This window comes from Nelumbo lutea, chromosome 7 (assembly GCF_056320005.1).
Source record: "Nelumbo lutea isolate HS-2025 chromosome 7, American lotus-T2T, whole genome shotgun sequence".
NCBI lineage: Eukaryota > Viridiplantae > Streptophyta > Magnoliopsida > Proteales > Nelumbonaceae > Nelumbo > Nelumbo lutea.
The window spans coordinates 12784666-12809175 of NC_142690.1; the positions used below are offsets into that span (position 1 = coordinate 12784666).

General features: G+C 36.1%; 2 protein-coding genes across 7 annotated transcripts in view; one reads left to right on the forward strand and one right to left on the reverse strand.

The window, feature by feature from the left end:
- FY (Transducin/WD40 repeat-like superfamily protein) overlaps positions 1–5854 on the forward strand; it is a 28216-nt gene extending 22362 nt beyond the window's left edge. Inside the window, exons 14-18 of the mRNA XM_088954962.1 lie at positions 401–490; positions 4261–4349; positions 4496–4992; positions 5071–5322; positions 5413–5854. Coding sequence (XP_088811088.1) covers positions 401–490; positions 4261–4349; positions 4496–4992; positions 5071–5322; positions 5413–5520 — 1036 coding nt within the window. The 3' untranslated portion in view covers positions 5521–5854. The remainder of the gene's footprint in view (positions 1–400; positions 491–4260; positions 4350–4495; positions 4993–5070; positions 5323–5412) is intronic.
- A 2929-nt stretch (positions 5855–8783) lies between these two features.
- Positions 8784–15715, reverse strand: LOC148845164 (uncharacterized). Of its 6 annotated transcripts, none has more exons than XR_016101706.1 (4): positions 15485–15709; positions 15006–15329; positions 9313–9664; positions 8784–9102 (listed from the first exon to the last, which is right to left on the reverse strand). XR_016101706.1 is itself a non-coding variant. In XM_088952822.1 (3 exons), exon 2 carries the CDS (start codon positions 15179–15181, stop codon positions 15035–15037), a length of 147 nt encoding a protein of 48 aa, XP_088808948.1. In that variant the 5' UTR covers positions 15182–15248; positions 15485–15623; the 3' UTR covers positions 8784–9102; positions 15006–15034. The 6 variants fall into 6 exon arrangements, 1 of the variants encoding a protein (XP_088808948.1); XR_016101707.1 differs by having other exon boundaries at positions 9313–9613; positions 15485–15706; XR_016101705.1 differs by lacking the exon at positions 9313–9664 and having other exon boundaries at positions 15485–15715.
- Between the last annotated feature and the right edge of the window lie 8795 nt (positions 15716–24510).

Genomic DNA, 24510 nt, shown 5'->3' on the forward strand with positions numbered 1-24510 from the left:
CTAGCATTGTCTGTGCAGTAAGATTACCTGGTCTTTTTTGTGCTTCTTATTCATTTTTTGGAAGGTAACTTGCAGGGTTGCACTTTTGTTAAGAAAATTAAGAAATGTTTACAATAAAACTACAACAGTAGAGGCTAGCAGCAGTGCTACCTCAACCTTTCCCCTTGTGGAAGTCTCATACCGTTTTTTGCTTTTTATTTCTCAATATTTTACATACTACCTAGTCCTTCCCATAATTTTCCATTTTTCCTGTTTTACAAACTAGGTTGATCCTGAATGTGTCCTAAAAAATATGCTTAATTTATCTTGCCAGTCGATGCAATGCTGTTTGGATGGTTATTTATTTGCACTTGACCTCATTGTCACTAATAGTTATCTTCATGATGATGATGATGAATAGGCATGAAACTCCTCAGGTGGAAATGCCCAATGCTCATGAAAACAGTGTCTGGGACCTTGCTTGGCATCCTATTGGCTATATTCTGTGCAGGTATCCTGATCTTGTGTACAATATGCAGTTGTTGTATGTTGTTTATTTCATTTACTTTGTTTTTTATATGTATATTTTTTTTTATCAGTAATTTTTTTATATTTGTGTTTTACATTCAGGTTTTCATTACAATCATTCATGTATTCTAGGTCTATGTGCTATCATTAGTTTTCTGCTGCTATATCCACTTCAAGTTACATGCGTCTAGAACAATTCTGGTTTTCTAGTTATATTTTTCTGTACGTTCAGTGTAATTGTAATGAGACTATCACAAGGGCATATCTTATCTGAGCATATTGTTATAAGTCTTCATGTTGTCTCAATTCTGCTACATGACTATATGCAAATTGCAAGATATGTCCATTGGCAACTAAAAGAATTGATTGGAAGAAAGTATTGAACATGTAAAAAGATAGGCTGATTAAGGGTGTAAGAGTGTAGATATGCCTACTGCCATGGTACTACTATTGGGGCACATTGCAATTCTCAGGCCCATAGGTGGAGAGCTCACATACTAACTTCCATGAGACATGTAAAAAGCCAGCGAGTCTGTAAAATTGCGAATCCCACAGATAAACTCGCTGAAATCTGGGTCTATGAGATTTGTAAAGGTGTGATTCCCATGTTTCCCATGTCCATATGACCCAGTTCTTTATTAGTTACAAGCATAACCCCAGATAGTGACAGGTGGTGATGAGATCATATAGGAGGTGGGGAAAACCATGCAGGCCAGTATCTGGTCCTCTCCTTGCACATGTCCTCACCTCACCCGAAGTAGCCTAGGATCTACAGTCATAACCAATAACTTCCTGAGAGAATATCTGGAATGTTCTGGAATATCGATCCAAAGCCATGCATGTGCATGGCCAGCTTCTCCTATAAATAGGAGATCTGGTATCCTTGTAGGGAACTCTCTCTGTCTGTCTGTCTCTCTCTCTCTCTCTCTCTCCCATCCTCTTCTGCATCTTTGGCACCCTCAGCCATTCTTCTCTGATCATTTTTTTGGCTTGTTAGCTGAAACCCTAGCTCCACTGCCTCATTCTTCCAGCATGTGTCAGACTTTCAGAGATTTACAGGCCATTATCGTCCGATCTGCTTACAAAGGAAGTGTTCTTTTCATGGTTGTTTTTATGTTTCGTTTGGTTCAGGAACACAGCCAGCGTTTTGAAGGAAATTTTCATGGTTGTTTTTTTGAGTTGAAGTGGCTAGAAGCACTAGGGTTAGACCAAAAAGAACATAGGTTGAAGTAGTAAGAAATGAATTAAGCACTAATAATTTAACAATGGATGTGTCACATAACAGATTGGAATGGTGAAACAGGATTCATTTATCTGACCCCATGCAGTTGAGACAAGGCTTATATGATAATGATTTACATTTGTAAAAACCTTGAAAGGAAATGGAATTGGAGGTGTTGAAACTTGTAATTGAAGGAGATTAAAAAATAGTAGTAAGCTGGTTGAGGTAGAATGATAGTGCATTATGGATAGATAGGAGTGAGATTAAAATCAGGTGGCTTTCAAGAAACATGCAGCTAACAAATACAGTGGGTTCAAAGATCTGCCAATGGTTTGGCCGATTGTCTCGCTGAACAAGGGGTAACCAGGAGACAGCTTTTCTGGGCTCAATTGTAAAAGAAAAATGTAGTGGGGAGAGAGAGCTGGGAGCCATACTTTGGGGGTGGAAAGGCAATGAAGCATAATTTCTATGATGTGTACTTTCTGTTCTTATGAATAAATCTTAATGTTTTCTTGTTGCTGATCAAAAAGACATTTGTAAATACATAAGTGCAACCAGAACATACCTCCTAACACAAAGGAACATCATAAGGTGCTTGACCATGTTTTGACAAGAAAAACTAAGGATGAAGGTAACATCACAAGTTGGTAACTTACAAAACAATCTTAGTCAATCTATTATAGACATTATGTTCCATTCGTTTTCTTGCCATTTTCTTACAGTTGATTAGTTCCTACCCTATTGTCGCATAAATTTGATGCAAAAATTTTGCTGCTAGCAGCTAGCGTAATATAGAAAGAAATGGGTGCTAAGATGACGATTTGTTGCCTTAAAATGACTTGCAATTTAGTTCATTGACATCATTTATTGATTATGGTGTTGTTTGGTCATCTGTTCCCTGGTAAGTTATCTTGTTATGGTTTAGTATCGATACTCTTGGTATGCAAATTTTATGTATTGAGAGTTTATATTAAGCAAAACTCTTATGTTTTTTCTTAAAATTTTCTTTTTGTAATCTGATTGGGGCCCTGCCACATCATTGATTACTGTCTTAAATAATTGAAATCATGTAAATGCTCAATAAGCACTTATTGAAAAAGGGCTTAAAAATAAGCCAAAAATAACTACTTATTGGTGTAGTACCTATAATAGCACGGTTTTTTCCCAAATGCACATAAATGCTTATTGGTGTAGTGCCTAAAATATCTGCTTAAAAATAAGCACGCTCAAATGGGGGCAAAATATAGCTAGCTAAACTGTGTAATGGTGATGTTGAAACTACCTGGAGATTTTTTTTTTTAATATCTCAACATATTGTCTCAGATCTCTCTATAGACTCCAATTCATCATCTTCATCATCATCTATGCCTTATCCCAACTATACGGGGTTGGCTACATGAATCCTGTTTCACCAATCCATTCTACTTAAAGCCATATCCCCTGTTAAATTATTAGTTCTTAAATCATTTATTACTACTACCCATGTCCTTTTTGGTCTACCCTGAGCTCTTCTAGGCCCTTCAATGTGTAACGAATCATTTCTTCTAACTGCTGCAGTTGGTGATCTCTCTCTGTAGAACTCCAATTCCGACTTGAAAATTGACCCGAAATAACTCCTAATTACATTAGGTCCAAAGTTAACTCAATGTATTTGTAAAGGCACTCTAAATGGCCATAACTTTACCAAAACACATTGGATTTACATGTTTGATGGTCTTTTTGGTAGGTAATTGAAAGACCTATATAATGGCACCAAAATCAAGCCATACAAATGGTTGACCTTTAAACTTGACTGTGAGAAAAAGTGCAATTTTGTAAGCTACTTTGATCCATTAAGATTATTAATTCCGTTGCTTACAACACCAATAAACTAGAAAATAACTTTGGAAAACAAAAATTGACCAAAACTAGACTCACATGGAAAGTATGAAAGTGCTACTGGTATTTATAAGTTTGGTTTGTTTTTCCCTTGGCCCATGGAGAATAACTCGTGTCCTCAAATGGTTGACCTTTAAACTTGACTGTGAGAAAAAGTGCAATTTTGTAAGCTACTTTGATCCATTAAGATTATTAAATCCGTTGCTTACAACACCAATAAACTAGAAAATAACTTTGGAAAACAAAAATTGACCAAAACTAGACTCACATGGAAAGTATGAAAGTGCTACTGGTATTTATAAGTTTGGTTTGTTTTTCCCTTGGCCCATGGAGAATAACTCGTGTCCTCGCTTCAACTCATTTTTTATATGATGTACAATAGACTTCATTTTCTTTTGTTTATTGTTAGCAAGTTTTTATACCGAGGTGATGCCATCACATTCTGTTGTTTTCTTTTAATTTGATTTATTGTCTCTTCTATTCATTCTTTTGCACTGTGTTAGATGCATGAAATTTATGGGTTTTGATTTGTTATACAATGACTATGAAGGTTAGTGTTCTTTCTAGAATTTGGGTGCTTATGCATTTGAGATTTTTCTCGTTTGGTTCAAACATGTCTTCAATGATTTGACTCAATTCTGTTTCTTGTTCAGTGGTAGCAATGATTACACAACAAGGTTTTGGTGTAGAAATAGGCCAGGAGACCCCCCTCGTGATAGATTCAGCATGGGGTACATGCAAGGTTTGTTCTTATTCTGTTGCTTTAGTTATCTTTAGATGATTGTTTTGTCATCGCTATTGAAGCTATCTATTCATCTTGCAACGAGAACTGAAATGGAATCTGGCAAAGTGTGTTTTGAGTTCATGTCTTGATGTTTCATTTTCCAGGTTTTGGGGAGCAAAACATTCCTCTTGCTGGCCGTGCAGTTGGTAATTTCCCAGTACCTGAAGCACCAGCTACTCCAGGGCCATTTGCCACAGGATTGCCTCGAAATGAGGGAACAATTCCTGGTGTTGGGGTTGCAATGCCATTATCCATCCCATCCCTTGACACAACTGAACAGGGAGAGCAGAAGCAGCCTCTTCCAGTTTCTCTGCCTGTTGGAGCCCCTCCACTCCCACCAGGTCCACATCCATCTCTTCTAGCCTCGAGTCAGCAATCATATCAGCAAATTCCTCAGCAGATGCCTCCACAGCAAATGTCATCTCTACCACTGCCACCTCCAAATTTGCACCAGCTGCAGCCCCCATCGCATTTACCCCTACTTCCACATCCTCATTTACCTCGCCCCCCTCCACCCCAATTACCACCACTTGGCATGCCTTCGGCCATTCCATCTTCAGTGCCGGCATCTTTGCCATTGCCGCCACCACCTGGTCCAATGGTAACTACTATTCTTAGTTGTCTCTTGAGAGAAAACAAGAGAGCAGCAGCTGACCAGAGTTTTCTATGGCTATTTTAGGGTATGCAAGGTTCAGCAAATCAGATGGTTCCTCCATTGCCACAAGGCCACATCATGGGCTTGAATCCAATGCACTCTGGTTCAATACCTGCTAATAGCATTCCACCCCCAATTGGTGGTTTTGCAAGCGGGATGTCAAATATGCAGGTCCCTTCAAGTGCAAGTGGAGCCCAAATGTACCCAATGGGTGGTCAGTTCAATCGGACACAAGGTGGACAGATGCCTCTGGTTCCGGGACTGGGCACATACCAGGTAAGTGAAGGCTGCTTCATTGTCTTGCATTTTTTTTTCATCTTCAAGTGAGCGCTTTGTATTCTCATTTGTTTTTATGTTTTCATTCAGTCTGGGAGTCCAAGCTCAACTGGTATGGGATCGTTGGGACCGAATATTGGTCATTCTGGTCTACCGCCCCCACCACCACAGTCTGCACATGGTTCTGCACCTCAGTAGGCTATTCGTTTATATTTATGTAGAAATGAAAGTAATCAGATTGTGCTGAACGAAGGAAAGACTCTGCCCAGGACATGCAAAATATAAACACCTGCAAATATTCTTGGTTCATTTTTCATTTGGACCATTGGATTTCAGGGTTGTAACACAATTGGAACATTGAACCGGGATTTCTGTACAATGAGTTTGTGGACGAAGTTAGTAGAACGTTCACTCGGTTCATCATTTAAAAATGACCTGACCTTTTTGTTTCCCTTTCTCCTCACTCATCTTGCTTTTCCTTTTTGTTGAAATATACAGTTTCTTTACTGATATTAGTCTTTTTCCATGGACATACTGCAGTTGTATTAGTTAGGTGTCATAAGCATCCTAAAAAATGTTGCGTTCCTTTCTATTTTATTTTATTTTATTATTTTTCTGGTTGCGAAGAAATTTACAACCAATTTTCATTTGAATGTGTTCTTTATTGGTTGATCCCATCCCACCTCGACTTAAGACTCAGTTTGGAAGGAGTGTAAATACAAATATGTTGAGTGTAAAACCTTGTATTTTGTATGTATTTATACTACGTATTTGTATTTCTACTTCTTCCAAACTGATCCTAAAAAGAAAGAAAATGATCTTTCTTCACACGGTTAAAATTTTCAACACGATACACTCCTTATTTTGCGAATTGAATTATATTGGCACGTTACTCGTACCTGATTTTTAAGGCTGTTGGGGTCAACTGAAAATCCATTTTAAGGGGTAAGCATGCCTTAGACGAACCCCATGAACAGCAGAACAGGTTTCGGGAAAAAAAGTGAGGTTCAAAATTGATATGCCTTTTCCGTGGTATCGTGATTTATTGATACTTTGAACCTTGCTTTTTCATGAAAATATGTTTTCAAGTAAAGCTTAAAAGAAAAGGCATGGGATGTCGAGTTAGGCCATTGGAGTTCCATTTTAGTTAGACGGTGGAGCGTGGAGAGTGTAGGCAATCTTCAAGAAGATGGATTAAAGCTGAGTTTATCTAAGGTACTCCGGTCAGTCGGTGGCAATCAATTTTGGTGACTTTGCCTTTGAAGGAGAATGTAGGCAATCCTTTTCAGGCCTATCCCCATCAAACTTGAATAAAAGGTGCCAATACAATGGTTGATGCTGGACCATATCTTTCTTGTAAGAAGGGTTTCTTAGGACAGCAAGTGGAAGAATGTCTCGAGTATGGGGCCCTCACATGTTGGATACGCACCAAGAATCAAAGTGATAAGCACCTGATCTGGTTTCCTTTCTGTTCAAATGGTTGAATAACCTTTATCTACCAACCATATATTTGCCGATGGAGGCATCGGGTGCAGGATCAAGCCAAATGTTTGCCATAAAGGCATAGTTACTGCAATTTGTCCCAGTTAATCTGATATTCTCCATGGTGGAACGGTGGTTCATACTTCATACTTCATACTTCATACTTCATAGTGAGCACGTCAAGTTATACGGTGGTTCATGCCAAGTTATAGGTCTTGTATTCCCAACTCAACATAATACCAGCTACCTGGGCCTGGGGTGCCCAGAAGCTAATTACATCCTGTATTTAATCTAAAGATTTTCCAATAGCCTCTAAAAATACAAACTTCGGATAAATGATAGAATAATATCTCACGCTATTGATTTAGCAAATCTTAACAATCCGATTGACATAAACGGGGAAAGGAAATTACACTGTGAACTATGAACTATAAAATTCCTCAATCGGGGATACCAAAATTACACTTAACCATGAACTATAAAATGTCATTGCCCTCTCGGACCCAACTTGGTAATCAGCATTGCTGTGTAGATGGTTTAGTATGTATTCCATGTCTGCGTTTGACAAATTACAATTTTACAAAGACACTTGCATCTTTTGGGGTTGGCTGAGCCTCAGATGAGTTTCAGAACCTGATGGATAGACAGCTTTGTACTGTAAGGTAATGTCGGTTCTAGTTGGATACGGACTTGGATAGCCTGGTAGCTCTGCTAGTCTCCCTTGATGGTGTTTTCCTAAACCCTGCTAAGAAAGACACCAGATTTTGAACCCTTTTCTAGCTCTGGTACATTTTCTTGTGCTTCTTTCTTTGAAACTTTAACTCAGCCTCCTACCCCCCTAGGATTGTCCTTTTCAGTTAAGAAAATTTGGAGCAGACCTATTCCTCCTTGGGTGGGGTTTTTTTGTTGGAAAATTTTCCTGGAAAGAATCAACACCTTAGACTTACTCCAAAGAAAGAGACCCAACTATTGTCTACTTCCTAATAGATGTGCTCTTTATAAAGCTGATGGGGAATCTGGCTTCCACCTCATGGTCTCTTGTAAGGTTGCTAAATCTGTTTGGGAGTGGGTTTTCTCCCGTTTTGGGTGTTCTTGGTATCTTCCGGAGACTGTCCAAGGTTTGTTTTTCTCATCTTTTTTCAATTGGCCTAAGAAGCGAGGGAAGACTATGTGGAGGTGTATTTGGACAGCGGTTTGCTTGCCTTTGTGGGAAGAAAGAAACCCATGCATATTTTCTAACAAGGAAAAAACTTTGAAAGATTTGTTAGATCAAATTCTTATAAGAGCGGTCCACCGGCTAAAATCTTTGGAGTTGTTTTTAGATTGTCCTATGGATGATTTGCTAAGAAACTGGAAAGAAATTGCTTTCACTGCAAGATGCAAGAGGACTCTTTGTCCGTTCTGGTCCCCTCCCCCCTCGGGCTTTTTAAAACTGAATTTTAATGGCAACAGTGTAAAGAATCCAGGGCCCTCTGGGATTGTAGGAGTCTTCAAGAATGAGGAAGGGATTGTTACTGCTTTATTCTTTGGCCCTATTGGAGAATGTGACTCTCTTAGGGCTGAGATCCTTGCAACGCTTGAAGGAATTCGAAGAGCAAAAGATCTAAATATTAGCCATTTGATTCTGGAAGGTGACTCGAAGGTGGTTGTTAATTGGTTGAAGACAAGGGACAGTGGTTTGTGAAACTTTAACAATGAAAAAAAACAATTCTTATGACTGGGTAGGGACATAGAAATTTAGTACAGCTGGGTGAAGATGAGTGCCAACTCATTTGAAGATGGGTTGGCCAAGCAAGGAGTGAATAGGGAGACTATTTTCTGGGCTAGTTTTTAATTTTCTTTGCTTTCCCTGAGTTTTCTGATTTTTGGGGAGCTTAGTTATTTTGTCTCCCTTTGTATTCCTTTCCCTCTATTCTCTTAATTTAATGAAATTGATGTTATTGATAAAAAAAAAATGTCAGTTCTAGTTCACCAGCATATCATAAAACCGAGACAATTAATTAAGGTAATGGTATCTGTACAAAAAAAGATGCTGCTAATTACAACACGGTTATGCACGAATTGAAGGGGGCAACTACATTCCTTTTGTATGTATATCATGTAATCATGGTGGGCGTAAAAAAAATATTACACTGTTCAAAATCTTCTTACTGTTTCAGTGCATTCAACCTGCACAATAGATTAGTAGCTAACTTGAAGGAAAGAGAGAAACAATTTCATTCACAAGAATTCACACTTCTACCACTTTAGGGGGCCAGCAGCACATTCAAAGATGGATTCGCCATTTTACTCCAGTCCCTGCAGATAGAAAAAGACGTGATTGCATGAGGTCCAACTGGATCCTGTCATGCAACTGAGTAAACACAACATAAGCTAGAATAACGATATGCGTTGTTAGTGAGTTAGTCTCCATCTAAGCATTTCTCAAGGTTCAAAAGAATTTACTATGAAAATAATGATGGGCAATCAAATCAGTGAGATCTGAATGATTTTCTTTTAAAGTTTAACCTGAAATGAAGCTCAATCGGTTGCATGTTGCTGGAAGAGATAGTATGCACAAGGATGATGATGAACCTTCCATTGCTTATTCTACCAACAAGGCTGAAGATAGAACCATCCATCTTGCAGACCTGGTTTCCTATGAAACCAGATGCAAAATCATGGCTATGGGAGCCATGCAGCACTAAGATTTGATTTTGAATGAATTAATGCTTTGTTATAGCACTAGAAAATTCTCTAGTTGAGCTTTCCAGCGGTCCATCCAACCAATCATGTAATACAATGACGGTCTTTATATTCCGTGGTGATGCTGAAAAATTGCCATCATAAAACTGGGGCTTTCAATATACGAATGCTGTGCCTTAATAATTAACAAGAAGAACAAATGTTTGAGAAGCATGTTGTTGATCTACATAAATCAAAATGACACCACATCCACAAAGTAGCACAAGTATGTACAATTTTTAATAACTAAACCTTACTAAGTAGCGTAGAACTGGGGCTTTTAATTGGAAGCCCCAGTGCCATCATACAACTGGGCCTTTCAATATGTACAAGTTTTTAATAACTAAACCTCATTACAAGTAGAAAAAATAGCAATAGCCTTTCAAGACTCATACATAATGATCTTAGACAAACTCAACTACTTAAATTTCTATTCAAACTATTTAACAAGGTATTTGGGGAATGATGGTGCACACTCTAATAATACTTCTCAACAAGGATAGGTGTTGAGCTCTTCATGGGAAAACCTAAAAATGTGTGATCACAATAGTCACCATTTTGTATGCTAATAACATACCACAAAGGTATTCATCAAAAAAAAAAAAAAAAAAAAAACATACCACAAAGGTCATGCAGATATTTCAACCTTCTCATGTAAACTTGGAGAGATAACAGGATCACTTCATCCTATGGACCATGCAAAGGCCAGGAGGATTTCTCCTTCAAAAACATGGCAAGGGCTCCATGTGTTATCCTATATCCTTTAATGATAAATCAAATCTTAGTTTCCTAGCTCACAAAAAACCCAGCACGAAGGCTTTCAAAAAGTCACAATGGTGTGGGTCCCATTTTTTTAGACAAAGTGGGTTGTTTAATTAGAAATCAAATCTAATTTAGTCTCCCATGTCAAATAAAAACCCAGCTTTAATGCTTCAAGACTTACTGCATGGATAGTGGGTCCTAAATAAATACATATGGTTTCCCTGTACTCACCATATATCATTAACCTTTTTTTTGCCATTAACGAATTCATGAATTCAACCAGAAGTACTCAAATGAGGGAAACGATAAAGACACATTTGGAAGCCCCATAGTTGACAATAACTTTTGACTTAAACATCAGTTCTCTCCATTTGGCCTGTCAGTGCCTTGACATAGAAGTGTCTTGGTCAGTTTGGAGACTATGGTTTCAAAACTAAAAAAAGGTTACCTTAATCTCTGTGACATATACCAATCTGTTAGGTAAGAGTTGTCAATTGCAGACACTTGTTAGCCCGGTGAATCTCATTTCATACAAGGTCCCATATGCTCCATCAATCTATTGAAGGGAAACTCAAACTTCAGAAGAATGAAATTCTACTCATTTCAAACAACCCCATTTTGGATTCTCACTATAGCCAAGTAAAAACTTCAATGAATGCATGCCTCATCCAAGCCTACCATTTTAACCATTGTTTGCATCCATCTTCGTGTTGATCAAATAGAGATTTTTCACTTAAATTACATTTTTTAACACTGAACTGAGCTATGAATTTTTACTCCTCTTCAGTGCAGTCCTATTATATAGAAACAAATGAAGATATGCATGGATTAAACATTAAGTATCAATTATCTAAATTCTAAAAAGCATAATCCTTGCATTACTTAGTCAAATTAACCATATCATCAATAGACAAAACCTCAATATCACAGATCAATAGGAATCATCAGCATTACAAGCCATGTTCCAACTATATGAGTTGGCTACACGAATGTTGTTCCACCATTCCACTCTGTTCAGTGACATTCCTTGGACTCAAAGCACTGTAATAAACACTCATATCTACTAAGCTTCCCATATATCAAGGCATTATTGGCACAAAATTAGGGGGTATTGATCCATCTAAACTAAAGACCAAAATCTTCTGCCATGGATCTTTTATGTTGTGCTTGTTTGAAAGAAAAAGTAGGGAAACCTATACCAGGCTTGTATATGTTTCCCCAGAGAGTGATAGAGAAATGGAGAGATAGATAGTCAGGGAGCAGATTTTAACCCTTGTAAATGTATTTGGCTACATTACAAAAAATCCTTGGTTGTATTAACAGCTAACATGAATAGTTATACTTATCAGCCTCGGTGAAGCATTGGAGTGGTACATAAATCACCTCCAAGGTAAAAATTTTATGCATCTTTCCGATTTGAAAGGAATAAAAGGAAATCATCCCTATTGGAGTGGTACATAAATCACCTCAAAGGGAGGTGTTTGCTCATCCCTATTATGGGACAGAACTTTAACTGATATTTTGAAAAAAAAAAAAAAAAGCCTTGAGGCCCACTCTCAGTAAGCTTTCTACACAAAGAATTGAAAATCATCTTCTTATTTAGATCAGACATTTGTAGCATTGACTATGTGATAATAGTTTAATGTATTATTTATGTGGTGTTCCCAACAACGATTTAAAAATAGACATACCAAAATAAGAAAACAAGGATTTGAAGTTAAGACAACGTTACAAGGTAGAATTTTCACATAAAACAGAAAATAACAACTACAACATGACCAAATATCAAGGAAAAACAAGCAATTTTCAACAAACACAATTGATAATGTTATGTGACATTTCTTGCAACAGGATAAGGAAAATCATATTGTCTTGGACTGAAAATGGCTCATCTTTACTTTAAGGTTTAAGAATTAGTAGTGGCAAATGGATTTAGTAGGTTACTTGTCCACACAAGTGGCTAACCTAACAAGTATGCAAAAGAAAGCCCTCTAGGGCACGGTTTAATTAACATTTTGAAATCTCAGTATCTAGCATTAGCAGGGGAAGATTGCAGGTGGTATAGAGTTGGCCTTGATTGTCCATATCACCATCTGGATGAAAGAAATAATAAAAACAACATATCTAGAAGGCTAGAACATCCATCTAGGAAACATTTTCCTTTTATTATTAATATTGAATATTACAAATATATTACACAAAAAGTTCAATTCAAAAGAAGATAAAAAATGCTAACAAAAGAATGCAAGATTCCTTTCCTTCCTTTCATTGTACGGTAAAATCAGAAACCAATTATAGCTTAGACCTAGAGAAAGGTAAAAACTGATTCATAAAACTGAATCCAAAAAATGAGAGAGGAAGAAGAAAAGTAAGGGGTGGGGGTGAAACAATAAATTACTCCTTAAAAGCAATACAATCCACCAATCTAATATGATTTAAAGTTTGTCATTTTCACCAGAACGTGCATAAGAAATATCAAGTTATCAAAGAATTGGAAAAGAAAGCAAGTTCAGAAGATGCAACCAAAGTTTACAAATATATTTTCTTTTTTTGATCAATAACAAATTCATTAACTCATCATTAAAATAATTACAAAGAGGAAGACAAACACTCTTATCTTCCAAATACAACTTAAGCCTTCAAAAGAAAAGAAAAGGAAAGGAAGAAACAATAAAGTTACAATTTAGCCCAAAACATTGAGTCCCTTTCTACCCCTTGTTTAGCTAATCCATCAGCTAAAGAATTAGTTGATCTTTTAACCCAATTCATCTTCACTTCCATCTCCTGCACCAACCACTTAAATTTTCTCCTCTCATTGTTGTAATTCCATAAGCCATTGTTATCTTTATTCAGCCACCTTATCACCACCTCTGAGTCCCCTTCAATTATAAGCTTTCTGATATTCATCTCCTTAGCTTTCTGGATTCCTTCCATAACTACAAAGATCTCAGCTCTAAGAGAGTCACCCACTCCAGTTGGGCCTAAGAACAAGGCAGAAATGACCTCATTCTCATCCCCAAAGACACACCCAATCCCTGACTATCTGGGATTCCCCCTATTACTCCCATCAAAGTTTAATTTTATGAATCCAGCAGGTGGTGGGGTCCAGGGCACACTCATTACTGATATGGCCTGTGTACAGTTTGCAATCTCACCCCACTTCCTCAACATGTTATCCACTGTGTAATCTGTAAATAGCTCTAAGGATTTCAGCCATTGGACAGCCCTAATATGGATTATAGCCCTCAGTTCTTCAGCCCCTCTCTCCACTTCTGAGAAGATCCTGGAATTTCTTTCTTCCCATAATGACCAACATACTGCAGACCTCAATCCCCTCCACATAGTCCTTCCCTTTTTCATACACCACCTAAAAAAAGAAGGGGAGAAAAGACACTGCATGTCTGATGGAGGGTCCCAGCTACACCCAAAAAGAGAAGGCCCACTCCCAAATAGACTTTGCAAATTGGCAAGACACCAGTAAGTGGAAATTAATCTCCCCCTCCGCTTTGCAAAGAACACACCAATGAGGTAACAAGCAAGTATTGGGTCTCTTCCTTTGGAGCAGATCACCAGTGTTTATTCTTTCCAGAAAGGCTTCCCAACAAAAACTACCAACCCCGGGAGGAGTTGGTCTGCACCAAACCTCATTAACAAGGAAGGGGGGGGGGGGGGGGTAACAGGACTGGTAGATTGGCTTAAGACTTTAAAGAAGGAAGCACAAGAAAAAGAGCCACTAGGGGTAGGGGTCCAAATTCTAGAGTTCTCCTTAGTGGGGTCTAAGAAGACATTATCAAGAAGTTCAAGGAGACCCGAAATACTCTCAAGGTTTGAGTCCCTCACCGCCCTTCTCAGACCCAGGTCCCACCCCAGCCCAAAAATAGAAGAGGAAGGGGTGATGAAAGAATATACTGGCTCATTTTTAGAATCAGATAGAGCATACAATGAAGGAAACTGGTCTTTTAAGGGAGCAATCCCCACCCAAGTTTGTTCCAAAAACTTTATGGAGTTACCTGAATTCAAATCATACCCAATAAAAGGGGTGAAAAATACCAAAGTTTACAAATATAATGACGATCTAATGACATATCACTTAACTAACCCTTCTACCAAGTCACAAATTATTGCCACAATGCCACATCCATCAGTCTTCTATGTAGACAAAACCATATTGTCCACAGAATGATAGAAACCAAAGCAAATTCCCTATTTCTTCCTGTAACTGCTCAAATAAGAAAGAAGATCTCCTTAGGAAAGACCCTCAAGTTTGAACTGCACATCCACCCTTATCATCCACACAAAATATAGCAGGTAATAGGAAGCACCAAACACAAACAGGCATTGCTTCATAAAAATATATACCAAGAAATACGAAACACTTCTTCAGGTTGGCAAAGCAAGTGTCTTTTCCCTCCTAAAGTAGGGCAATTCAAAGACTAGGAAAAATAAGAGCTAATCAAAAGAATCCCCTATAGAAAAATAATTGGCATTACTCTGCAAAGTTGAACTCAATCAAATTAGTCGAAGAATAAAAGAAGAATCAAGCAGAATACAGAAGGAATGATGGAAGAAGACAGCATAGAACATGACCAAAAAAATTCTACCAAATTGGTCATCAAACAAATTAAAAGATACAATTCAATAAACAAACTGTACCAGGAAAGCAAACAGGAAGCAACTTCGGTCAAAACCAAAAGGGTATCCAGTCACTCACAAACCTGAACAAATTAATGAAAACACAGGTTCATCACCCAACATTGAAAGGGCTGACATCACCGCTTCTGAGAGCCCTCGCAATCTCATCAGCGACCATCAAGCACGAGGAGACCCAGCTACACAAAGCCACCCACACCATCTTGGCCAACCAGAGAGACATGCTCCACGGCATTGCCATGGTTCTTCCCCCAAATCTGCAACAGTTCTCCCTCAGATTGAAAAAAGCATCAAACCCCAACTTCCCTCTACACAATGAAAGCCCATTCGAGCAGCAACAAATATAAAATTAATCAGATCAAGAACTGAGGAGGGTAGTGGGTATCGAACTGCATGCATTAAAAAAAAATACAAAGGGTCAAAACGAAAAAAACATATATTTCGTAAGAAGAATGATTGAGGTCGAACTAGAATTTGGAGGTTGGAGGCTTGGAGCAGTGGATTTTGGCTAAAAAGAAAGAATAATAGCTCTTGAATCTCTCACTTTCTTAACTATTGTACAGAATTCCATTGCTGACACTTTCAGCTCTTGGATGGGTCGTTAATTCCAGGTGTCAACGAAACACAAAAGAATAGGAATTGTCGGCACGAACTTCGATGCTTCAAGTAACGGCGGCTTTCAAAAGGTACAGTTGACTTTTGTTCCTCTTCTGGTAATTCTGAATTCTGATCCACCTCCATATTTCGACACTTTAACAGGAGAGTTGGCAAATAGGCCAAAGTAACCCTAAAGATAAAACTTAGAAGATTCAATTGAAGGATTCCACAGGTTTTCAATTCCACGCTTTTTACGGATTTGAAATTATTGCAAAGGTTAGTAGGTAGTAATTATATATGCATAGATTGCCAATTTAGTTGGAAAAGAGATATTTACTTCAAGTAAAATTTTCGATTAGTATATGTAATTTGGGCCTAGTGCCATTTTGGACCCGGAACTTTAAAATGTGATAATTTAGTATTTGAAAATATTGACAAAAAATGAAATCTTAAATCCTTGCCTCATTTATTCAAGAAAGTTGGGGTTATATTTGACCGGGTATTATGGTGACTCTAACTTTATTGAATAGAAGAGACAATGATTTGAGATCGTTAGTTTTTTGTTAATATTTAGATAAAGAAAATTAGATGACACTCCAAGAGCATTTGCATCTTTTTCAAATGCCACTTAGCAGCTAATTAATAGTTACTTAACAACAAGTACTATGTTGTCACAATTTGAAAGTTTGGATATTGAATTGTCGCATTTTAAAATTTGGGGGCCAAAGTAACACTAAGCCCAAAGTACAAGATACTAATCGAGAATTTTCCCTTTAATTTAGTAATACTCTATCATCTTATACAAACATTAAAATAGTTAGTTAAACATTGATTTCTCTGGGGCAATTTTTTATATGAAGAGAATACGAGAGTTTACAGCATTACAAGAATTAAAAGCACAAGTTAATCCTAACTTTGCTGCAGCGTGGGCAGCACCATTCTTCTTCCTTGAGCACCAGGCAAACCTATAACTTCTCTTCTCAGCCAAGGCTTTAATATCATAAAAGAAAAAAAAAAAAAAAAAAGATCTAAAGAAGGGTCGGCACGCCACTCATCAAAAACTTTTATCAAGCTGAAATTGTCTGATTCAAAAACAACATTTGAAATTTCCATCTTATCAGCAAATTAGACAGCTTCCCATAAGTGGTGACACTACTTTCAAAGTATCGTAGCTGGCACCCAAGCACACACCCCAACGATCTCACAAAATGAAGCCAAGAAACTTTATTGGAGTTCACAAAATCTGCATCACGATTCAACTTCATGCTTCCAAAGGTCAGGGGGCTTACACAAAAAAAAAAAAAAAAAAAAAAAAGAAAAAGAAAAAAGAAAAAAAAAAAAAACATCATCCATCTTCTTAGAGTTGGAAGAGTCTTTAATTTGACCTGCGGATGTTAGAAATCACAATAAAAGGGTCTCAAAGTAGAACTTATTTCTATCTTTCCAAATTTCCCATGAACAATAAGTTGGTTAACAAACCTACACCCCCAAGAAAGGATAAAATGCTTCTAAACCAATCCTTAAAGGAAGAGAAGCCTCTTGCAAATTCCGGGTTTATACCTAACCCAGAGTCAATCCAAATGCATCTTGCTTTTTCACAAAGCACTAATGCATGCAGTAAGGTTTGAAGCTCCTTTTCACATCTTTCACAATCGTCATCCTCAGTCAAACCCCTATAAAAAGATTCTTTTTAATTGCTACACCACCAATGCAACAGCTTCAAAGGAAATGCTTTAGTTTAGGTTCTAAAGGCAGGCCCCAGATCAAGTTCCACATTCTTCTTTCATCATTATGGGCATTCACACTTGGTGGATCATTTTTTTGATGCATTTCGCTAAAAAATAAGTTGACCTAACCGAGAATTTGCTATTTTCACTTCCTATCCAAATTAATTTACCGGTTTAAGGGTTAGTCAAGAGATCTAAATCCAAAATCTTCTAAGCTATAGGTTGCATAAACAAGGAATTGATTATGGAAACATCCCAAGATTTGTTATTTTGGTCGATTAAGTCAACCATTCTCAAGCTTTGAGAGTACTCAATTCTAGGCTCCATTTACTTGCAGCCTTGGATCCCCGGAATCCACGGATCATCCTATAGATTCACATCAATTCCCCTACCAATCTTCCAATAGATACCTCTTTCAATAACTGCTCTTCTAGCCAGGATACTTCTCCAACCCTAAGAAGGTTTGTTTTCATGGTAGCTTGGAAAAAATGAGAATTCAGGTAGTACTTTGCTTTTAGGAGCCTATCCCATAGACTGGATGAGTTAGAGCATAGCCTCCAAGACAACTTAGCTAGCAAGGTTAAGTTGAAAGCATGAGGGTCTCTAAAACCCAAGCCTCCATTGGATTTATTTTTACTTATTTGGTTCCAACTAATCCACCTTACTTTTTTCCTATCCTCACTATATTCTCACCAAAAGGCTTTTTTACTTTTAGCCATGGAGTTGCAAACTTCATAGGGATTAAAAAACAAGACATGCAGTAAGCTGGAGTTGCCATTAGGACAAATTTGATAAGCACCTCCTTACCTGCTTGTGATAATAGAGAACCCCTACAATTCTTAGCTCTATTAGAAACCCTCTCAGCTAAACGATTGAAAGCTTGAGATTTCTTCCGTCCAAAATAAGGGTGAGCACCAAGGTAAATGGAGGGGTTATCCACTTTTTTAACATGCAAGCAATTATGGAGAGCAGTTTTTTTTTTTTTATTTTTTATTTTTTTGAATTTTGGGTCCAAGTTCTTACTAAAAAACACCTCATATTTTTGATAGTTCACCTATTGACCTGAAGCTCTTTTATACAGCAAGATGGCCCCTCTGAGGGAAGATTTTTCTAGAGAGGGAGCCACTCACCAAAATTTGATAAGAGACCGTTGATACACAAGTCATGACCTAAGAGACCCATTCATCCCCCACAACCCAGCTTTTCTAGGGTTACTTTCAAAAAATTTCATTCCACCCTATCATAAGCTTTGCTCATGTCTAATTTGATTGTCATGTAACCACTTTTTGCTTTGGTGTTAGACATGAAGTGCAATAACTCATGGGCTATCAAAATATTGTCAAAGATGGCTCTATTTGGGAGGAAGGCACTCTGGTTTTTTGAAAGTAACTTTTCCAAAATTGGTTTCAGACGATTAGCCAAGATTTCTTCTATTATTTTATAAACTGTGTTACACAGGCTAATTGGCCTAAACTGGGAAGCTTCTTCAAGGTTCTTTACCTTTGGAATTAGAGCAATAAAAGTATAATTCAAAGTCCTATTAAGGCTCCCTTCATTAAAAAAATAAAGACACTTTTCTCACCACACCCTCTTTAGTGGCATCCCAGAATTTCTAAAAAACAAATTGGAGAAGCCATCAAGGCCTAGAGCTTTTCTGGGTGCCATTTGAAAAAGAGCATCCTTTATCTCCTCCGTAACCTGTCTTTGTAGCTCTTCATTATTTTCCTTGGTTATTTAACTCTCAATTCCTTTCAAGGCCAAAGGAATACCGTAGGGGGAAGAGGTGGAAAAGATATTATTAAAATGATTAACCAGAATGCCTTTAATTTTTTCTTGCCCTTCCTTTTATTCTTCATTCCCATTTTTTTAATTTTAGAATCCTATTTTTTGCTCTTCTTCTAATGGTAGAGTTATGAAAAAAATTTGTATTTATGTCCCCATATCTTAACCAATTTACCCTAGATTTCTGAACCCACATGATTTCTTCTCTCTTAAGCTAGCTATCTAACTCCACCTCAATCTCTTCCACTTTTTTCTAGCTATAGCTTGGCCCTTTTTTTTTTCATTTATGTTCCTAGCTCAAGTTTTAGCCTCTCAATCCACTCTTAGACTTTACCGAAGTCCTCTCCGTTCCATTTTTTTAAAGCTCTTTTTAGCCTTTCACACTTCCCTGAAATGGATAACGAAGATGAATTAGAATGCTCATTCCAAGATTTCTTTATTAAGTCAGCATAAATGGTGTGTGAGAGCCACATTTCTTTGAACCTGAAGGGCTTCCTAAGTTTGAAAGTTATAGGGTTTGTGTCAAGACAAGTAGGCAAGTGGTCTGACCCATGAGAGGGGATGACTGAATCATTTGCATCCGGGAACATAGTTTTCCACTCTAAATTACCCAGGCCTCTATCTAATTTAACCTTAATATGATTTAGATGGTCTCTTTTGTTGGTCCAAGTATATTTAGGTCTAGAGCTAGGAATCGCTTTCAACCCCCCACCCCCTCAGAAATCCCCTATTTTTCCTTATGTGCCCAGTTTTTACCTCTCTGTCCCGCACTTTATCCTCCAAGTTAAAAGTCATATTAAAACCTCCAACACAACACCAAGCCCCAACAGAAAAAGTGGCTAGCTGAATTAGCTTCTCCACAAAGAGTTTTCTTCTATTCATCTCAAGTTCCCCGTAAACAAAGGTACACCACCAGAAAGTATCCCCGTTTGCAGTCTCTATTTTTGTATGGATCAAGTTTTTGTCTATTGTCAACACTTTAAGATTCAAGCCTTTCTCCCAGAACAAGGCTAAACCTACTGCATCTACCCCCCAGCAGTTCCAATTTCAAAACTCCCTAAATTTCCCCTTATAGTTAATTAAGATGCTTTTTGTCTCACTAAAGAATACCACATCTGCTTTTAATTTTCTTAAGGCCTCTTTAGCTACACGAACTGTCAAGGGGGAGCCCAACCCTTGACAGTTCCAACAAAAGACCTTAATTTCCATAAAGGGAGTTGTATAGGGACAACTCCAGCAAACCCTTCCTGTTGAACGCAAGACATCATAGAGTCATACTTTAAAGTCGAGGACACTCCCCAAAACCTCCCTCTGTAAAACCTGAGACTACTACAACATCTTTCTTTCTCAAAACCAAAGCTGGGCTACATCTTTGCTTTCCTTTTACAATTGAACATTCCCATTCCTTTGAGATGAATATACTTCCAATTTTTTTTTTTTTTTTTTGACCCTAGAAACTTATTTGGTAACAAATAACTGACTATCATCATAAGTTTTGCCTTTAAAATAAGAATCACACTAAATGCTATTTAGTTATTATATTTGCTAATATTGTTCATATGTTCTGCTTTATATGTTTTATATTCCAATTGCATGATCACTTAGAGGACACTTTGTAAAACCCCCCAAAAGAAAAAGAAAAAAAATGTTCTTGAATTATGCTTTTATTTTGAAAGAAAAAATAAATGGGTTTTGTTTCAAATAAAATCATGTTTTAAAACCATATAAAAATCTTAGTACAGATATTATGTGAGCTATGGAAACATTACATAACAAGATGAAAGTGTGTTCTTTAAAACAAGAATCCAAGAACACGTTTTTGGTGGCTTTGGAAACAAAAAAAAGAATATATATACATATATATATATATATATATACAATCAAGAATTGTTTTAAGACTTTTAGTGGTGACTAATTGTTTTAGACTTCTTGAATCTCCTAACTAATCAGGGAAGTTCCCATAAGCTAGGTTATGTAATTGATGGGGACTAGAATGTTTGTTCTATAGCTGAAAAGACAAACATTTCTTCCCTCCAAAAGAATAAAGTCATGCTCTTAATTACTAGCATCCAACATCTATTTGAAGTCTTCTCTTCTTGGAGTTCCTTATCCTCTTAAACCTTTGAATTAGCTCATTCGGTTCATGTCTTAAATTGGGTTTTCAACACAAAATTTATCGGAAAAAAGAGGAACAACTAGGGTTTTCACCTTGGGAAAATTAAATGGAAGCTTCGAAACCTATAATTAATTCAATCATTCTAACTTCTAACATGCATCCACTACAAGTTGATGATAAAGTAATGAAGCAAAAGAAGAATAATGGAAGTTAAACCATATGGAGCAAAAAGGAGAAAGACCATGCAAAAGAAAAATTATTGGAATTTTGTACAAAGAATTGCCAAATTGAATTGGGTATTTTCTTTTCTTTCTTTTTCCAATTAATTAATGGTCATCATCATCTAAGCCTTGTCCTAATTGAATGGATGGGCTACATGAATTCTGTTTCACCATTCTGTTAATATTTAGTACCATATCCATTGTTAAGTTATGGGTGCTTAAATCATTGTTAAGTTTTGCTCATGTACAGTCCAACAAAGAAGGGAACAACTTCAAAAGGGTATAAGGAAACGTATCGGATCATATTTTTACATGATTGTCTAGTTTAATATGTATCTAAGTAATTTGGAAACTGCAATATATTTTGAAGGCATGAATGTATACAAATTACACTTAAAATGTACTTTTTGGTTTTCATAATTTCACATCTTTTATCAAAACTTGTGTACAAATGGAGAAAATAGGGATTTTTTTTCAATTTAATTAAGATAATTTCATATATTTTTCTTAAAATTATTAATCTATAATGGTGGTTATATGTCAAATAAAAATGGGCTTGTATGCTGCTATAATGGACAACATAGAAGAAAGAAATTCAACTAATTTCTTTAATCACTTGTATTATTCTTTTCCTTCATTTTTTTTTTTAATCTCCCAATTACTTGATCTTGCGCCTTCCAGTTGGAGGGGTGACAAATGACCATCTTGACCAATAGGCTATCAGTTGTGGTCGAGATAAACACTAATAATGATGATGATACATAGCGTTTTTTTTTTTTTTTTTTGCCCTTTCTAAAAGCCTTTTGTGTAATTCATAGAAGGATAATTACAATGATCCGCCCTTTGTTGGGGAAAAAATATATAAGAAAAAGCTGTACTAGATCTCTTCCATTATCAAACATTCACACCTTTTCAAATCTGTGCTGTTGATGGAAGCATACTGCGAAGAAAGAACATTTCCAGTGAAATCCTTGCTAAAAATTAGAAGGAAAGAATATAGCAGTCGCCATACAAGAAAGCCTTTATGGACCTCCATGGCCAGAACATTCTTCTGAAAAATCCATCTTGTTTTTTTTTTTTTTTTGTTTCAAAAAACAAAAGTTGTATTTGATACCATTGCTATTTTTCTTTGGAACAATTTTGAATTGATCAATTCAAATCGATAAAAATGTCGTCTCATCACATATGAGAGTCCCATATTGATATTGATAGCACCTTGGTACTACATTGGTCCACTAATGACATTTACTTTAATAATCATTACTTTGTGTACTATTATATGTCACTTTGTGTACTATTACATTGAATTAAATTGGACTCGATCAAATTTAATAGACATTGTAATAAATTAGATTGGAATTTTCAATAGTGCATTAATGGCCAGACTTGAATTATTCTATTTCCTACAATGTTTGCATCATTAGAATTTAGGAGAGCAGGTGATTACTTCACAAAATCTCAAATATTTATGTTTATTCTATTTCAATATATATGTGTCATATTATTACTGATCAATATATATATATATATATATATATAAAAGTACTAATACTAAAATGCCCCATTTTTAACATTTGAATAAGAGAAGGAGCAATTGTAAGTATGTAATTTTGTTTCCTCATTTAATGTTTATTATAAAAAAAGACACAACTCCATTCTTTTTGTTCATAACTGTAAAACAATTCAATGACAAAAATGTTATTTAGCATTCCCATTTAATGCTTGTTAGGGAAAATATACAAAAGTCCCTCTTTTGTTCAATACTTAGAAAACAAACCATGGTAATTGTTGAAACCTTCCATAAAGTTTTTATTGCCCAAACCTCCCTTGAAGTTTGATAATTGCAACCACCCCTCTAAACTTCTTGACATAGTTGCAAGTAGATCCTTTTTGTAAAATCCTTTAACAAGAGGTATGAAAATGTCCAAAATACCCATATAATTATTATTGAGGCTGGTTTATACATAAAAAACAACATAAATGTTATGAGCAACAAAAAAAAAAGAGTTTAAAGTTGCAATTTTAACTTTGAGCAATTGGTATGAAGGGAAAATTTGAAAAATACATCAATTCTGAAAAAGAGATTAGAAGGGATTGGGGTAGTGATTGATATGAAGAAAAAAATCAGAAAATAAACATTTTGGTCAAAAGTAATTATATAGTTATTTTAAACATTTTTGTTCTTTTTGTTAGAAGATTCTAAGAGAGGGCCTACTTGCAATTGTGTCTAAAAGTTCATGGGAGGTGATTGCATTTACCAAACTTTAGGGGGGGTCAGCAATGGTCAAAAATTTTATGGGAGATTTTGGTAATTTATCCTTTCATTTATTTAAATTAAAAATAAAACTAAAAGTACATGTTATATTCTCAATAGCCAATGTTGGGCCACATTAACTACCATGAAGAGATTTCCAACTTGCAAATAGATAAGTAATGGTGTTTTAAAAATCTTTTTTAACCAATTTTCATTGGCTCAGTTCTTAATCATTAAGGTAGCAAATGGTTTTCTTTTCTTTATTCCCACCATATGGGGGGTTAATTTTTCATTTTCGTTACTTTAAAGCCCACATCATTGGATGGCAAGAGTAAGTGATATTTTTTATAGCAATTCATTGTAAAGTTTTCAACGGCTGAAGGAGCTAAAATTGAATTTATCATATAGAAGTTAATTCTTGCAAAGTTGACGAAAATTCAAATAAAATTCTAACAAAGGTAATTGATAAAACTTATTAATAAACCATAATAAATAAGAATAATAAGAATTTTACTAATGATAAATAAGAATAATAACAATTTTATTCATTCTCTTGACCTTTGCAAGAATTTTATTTGGATATATCTTTATATTAATGAACCATAATATATGTGAAAATAAGAATAATTTTTATAGATGTAGAAATATAAAAAATTACAAAAAAATTGGAATGTTGTGTGTGTATATATGTGTGTGTGTGTGTGTCATATAAGACAAAGCACCTTTGAGAATAAAAAAAATAAAAAAAAAATTGTTTTCATCAAAAGTTTTATAAAAATTAAGATAAAATAATTATAACCATTTTTTACTTGATGTTCAACCAAATAAGAAATTACTTAAAACACCTATATGGTGTTGATGAAGAGTTAGAAA

Coding starts and splice junctions, on each gene's coding strand:
- LOC148845164 (XM_088952822.1), bottom strand. CDS start 15,181: ATGGCAATGCCGTGGAGCATGTCTCTCTGGTTGGCCAAGATGGTGTGG.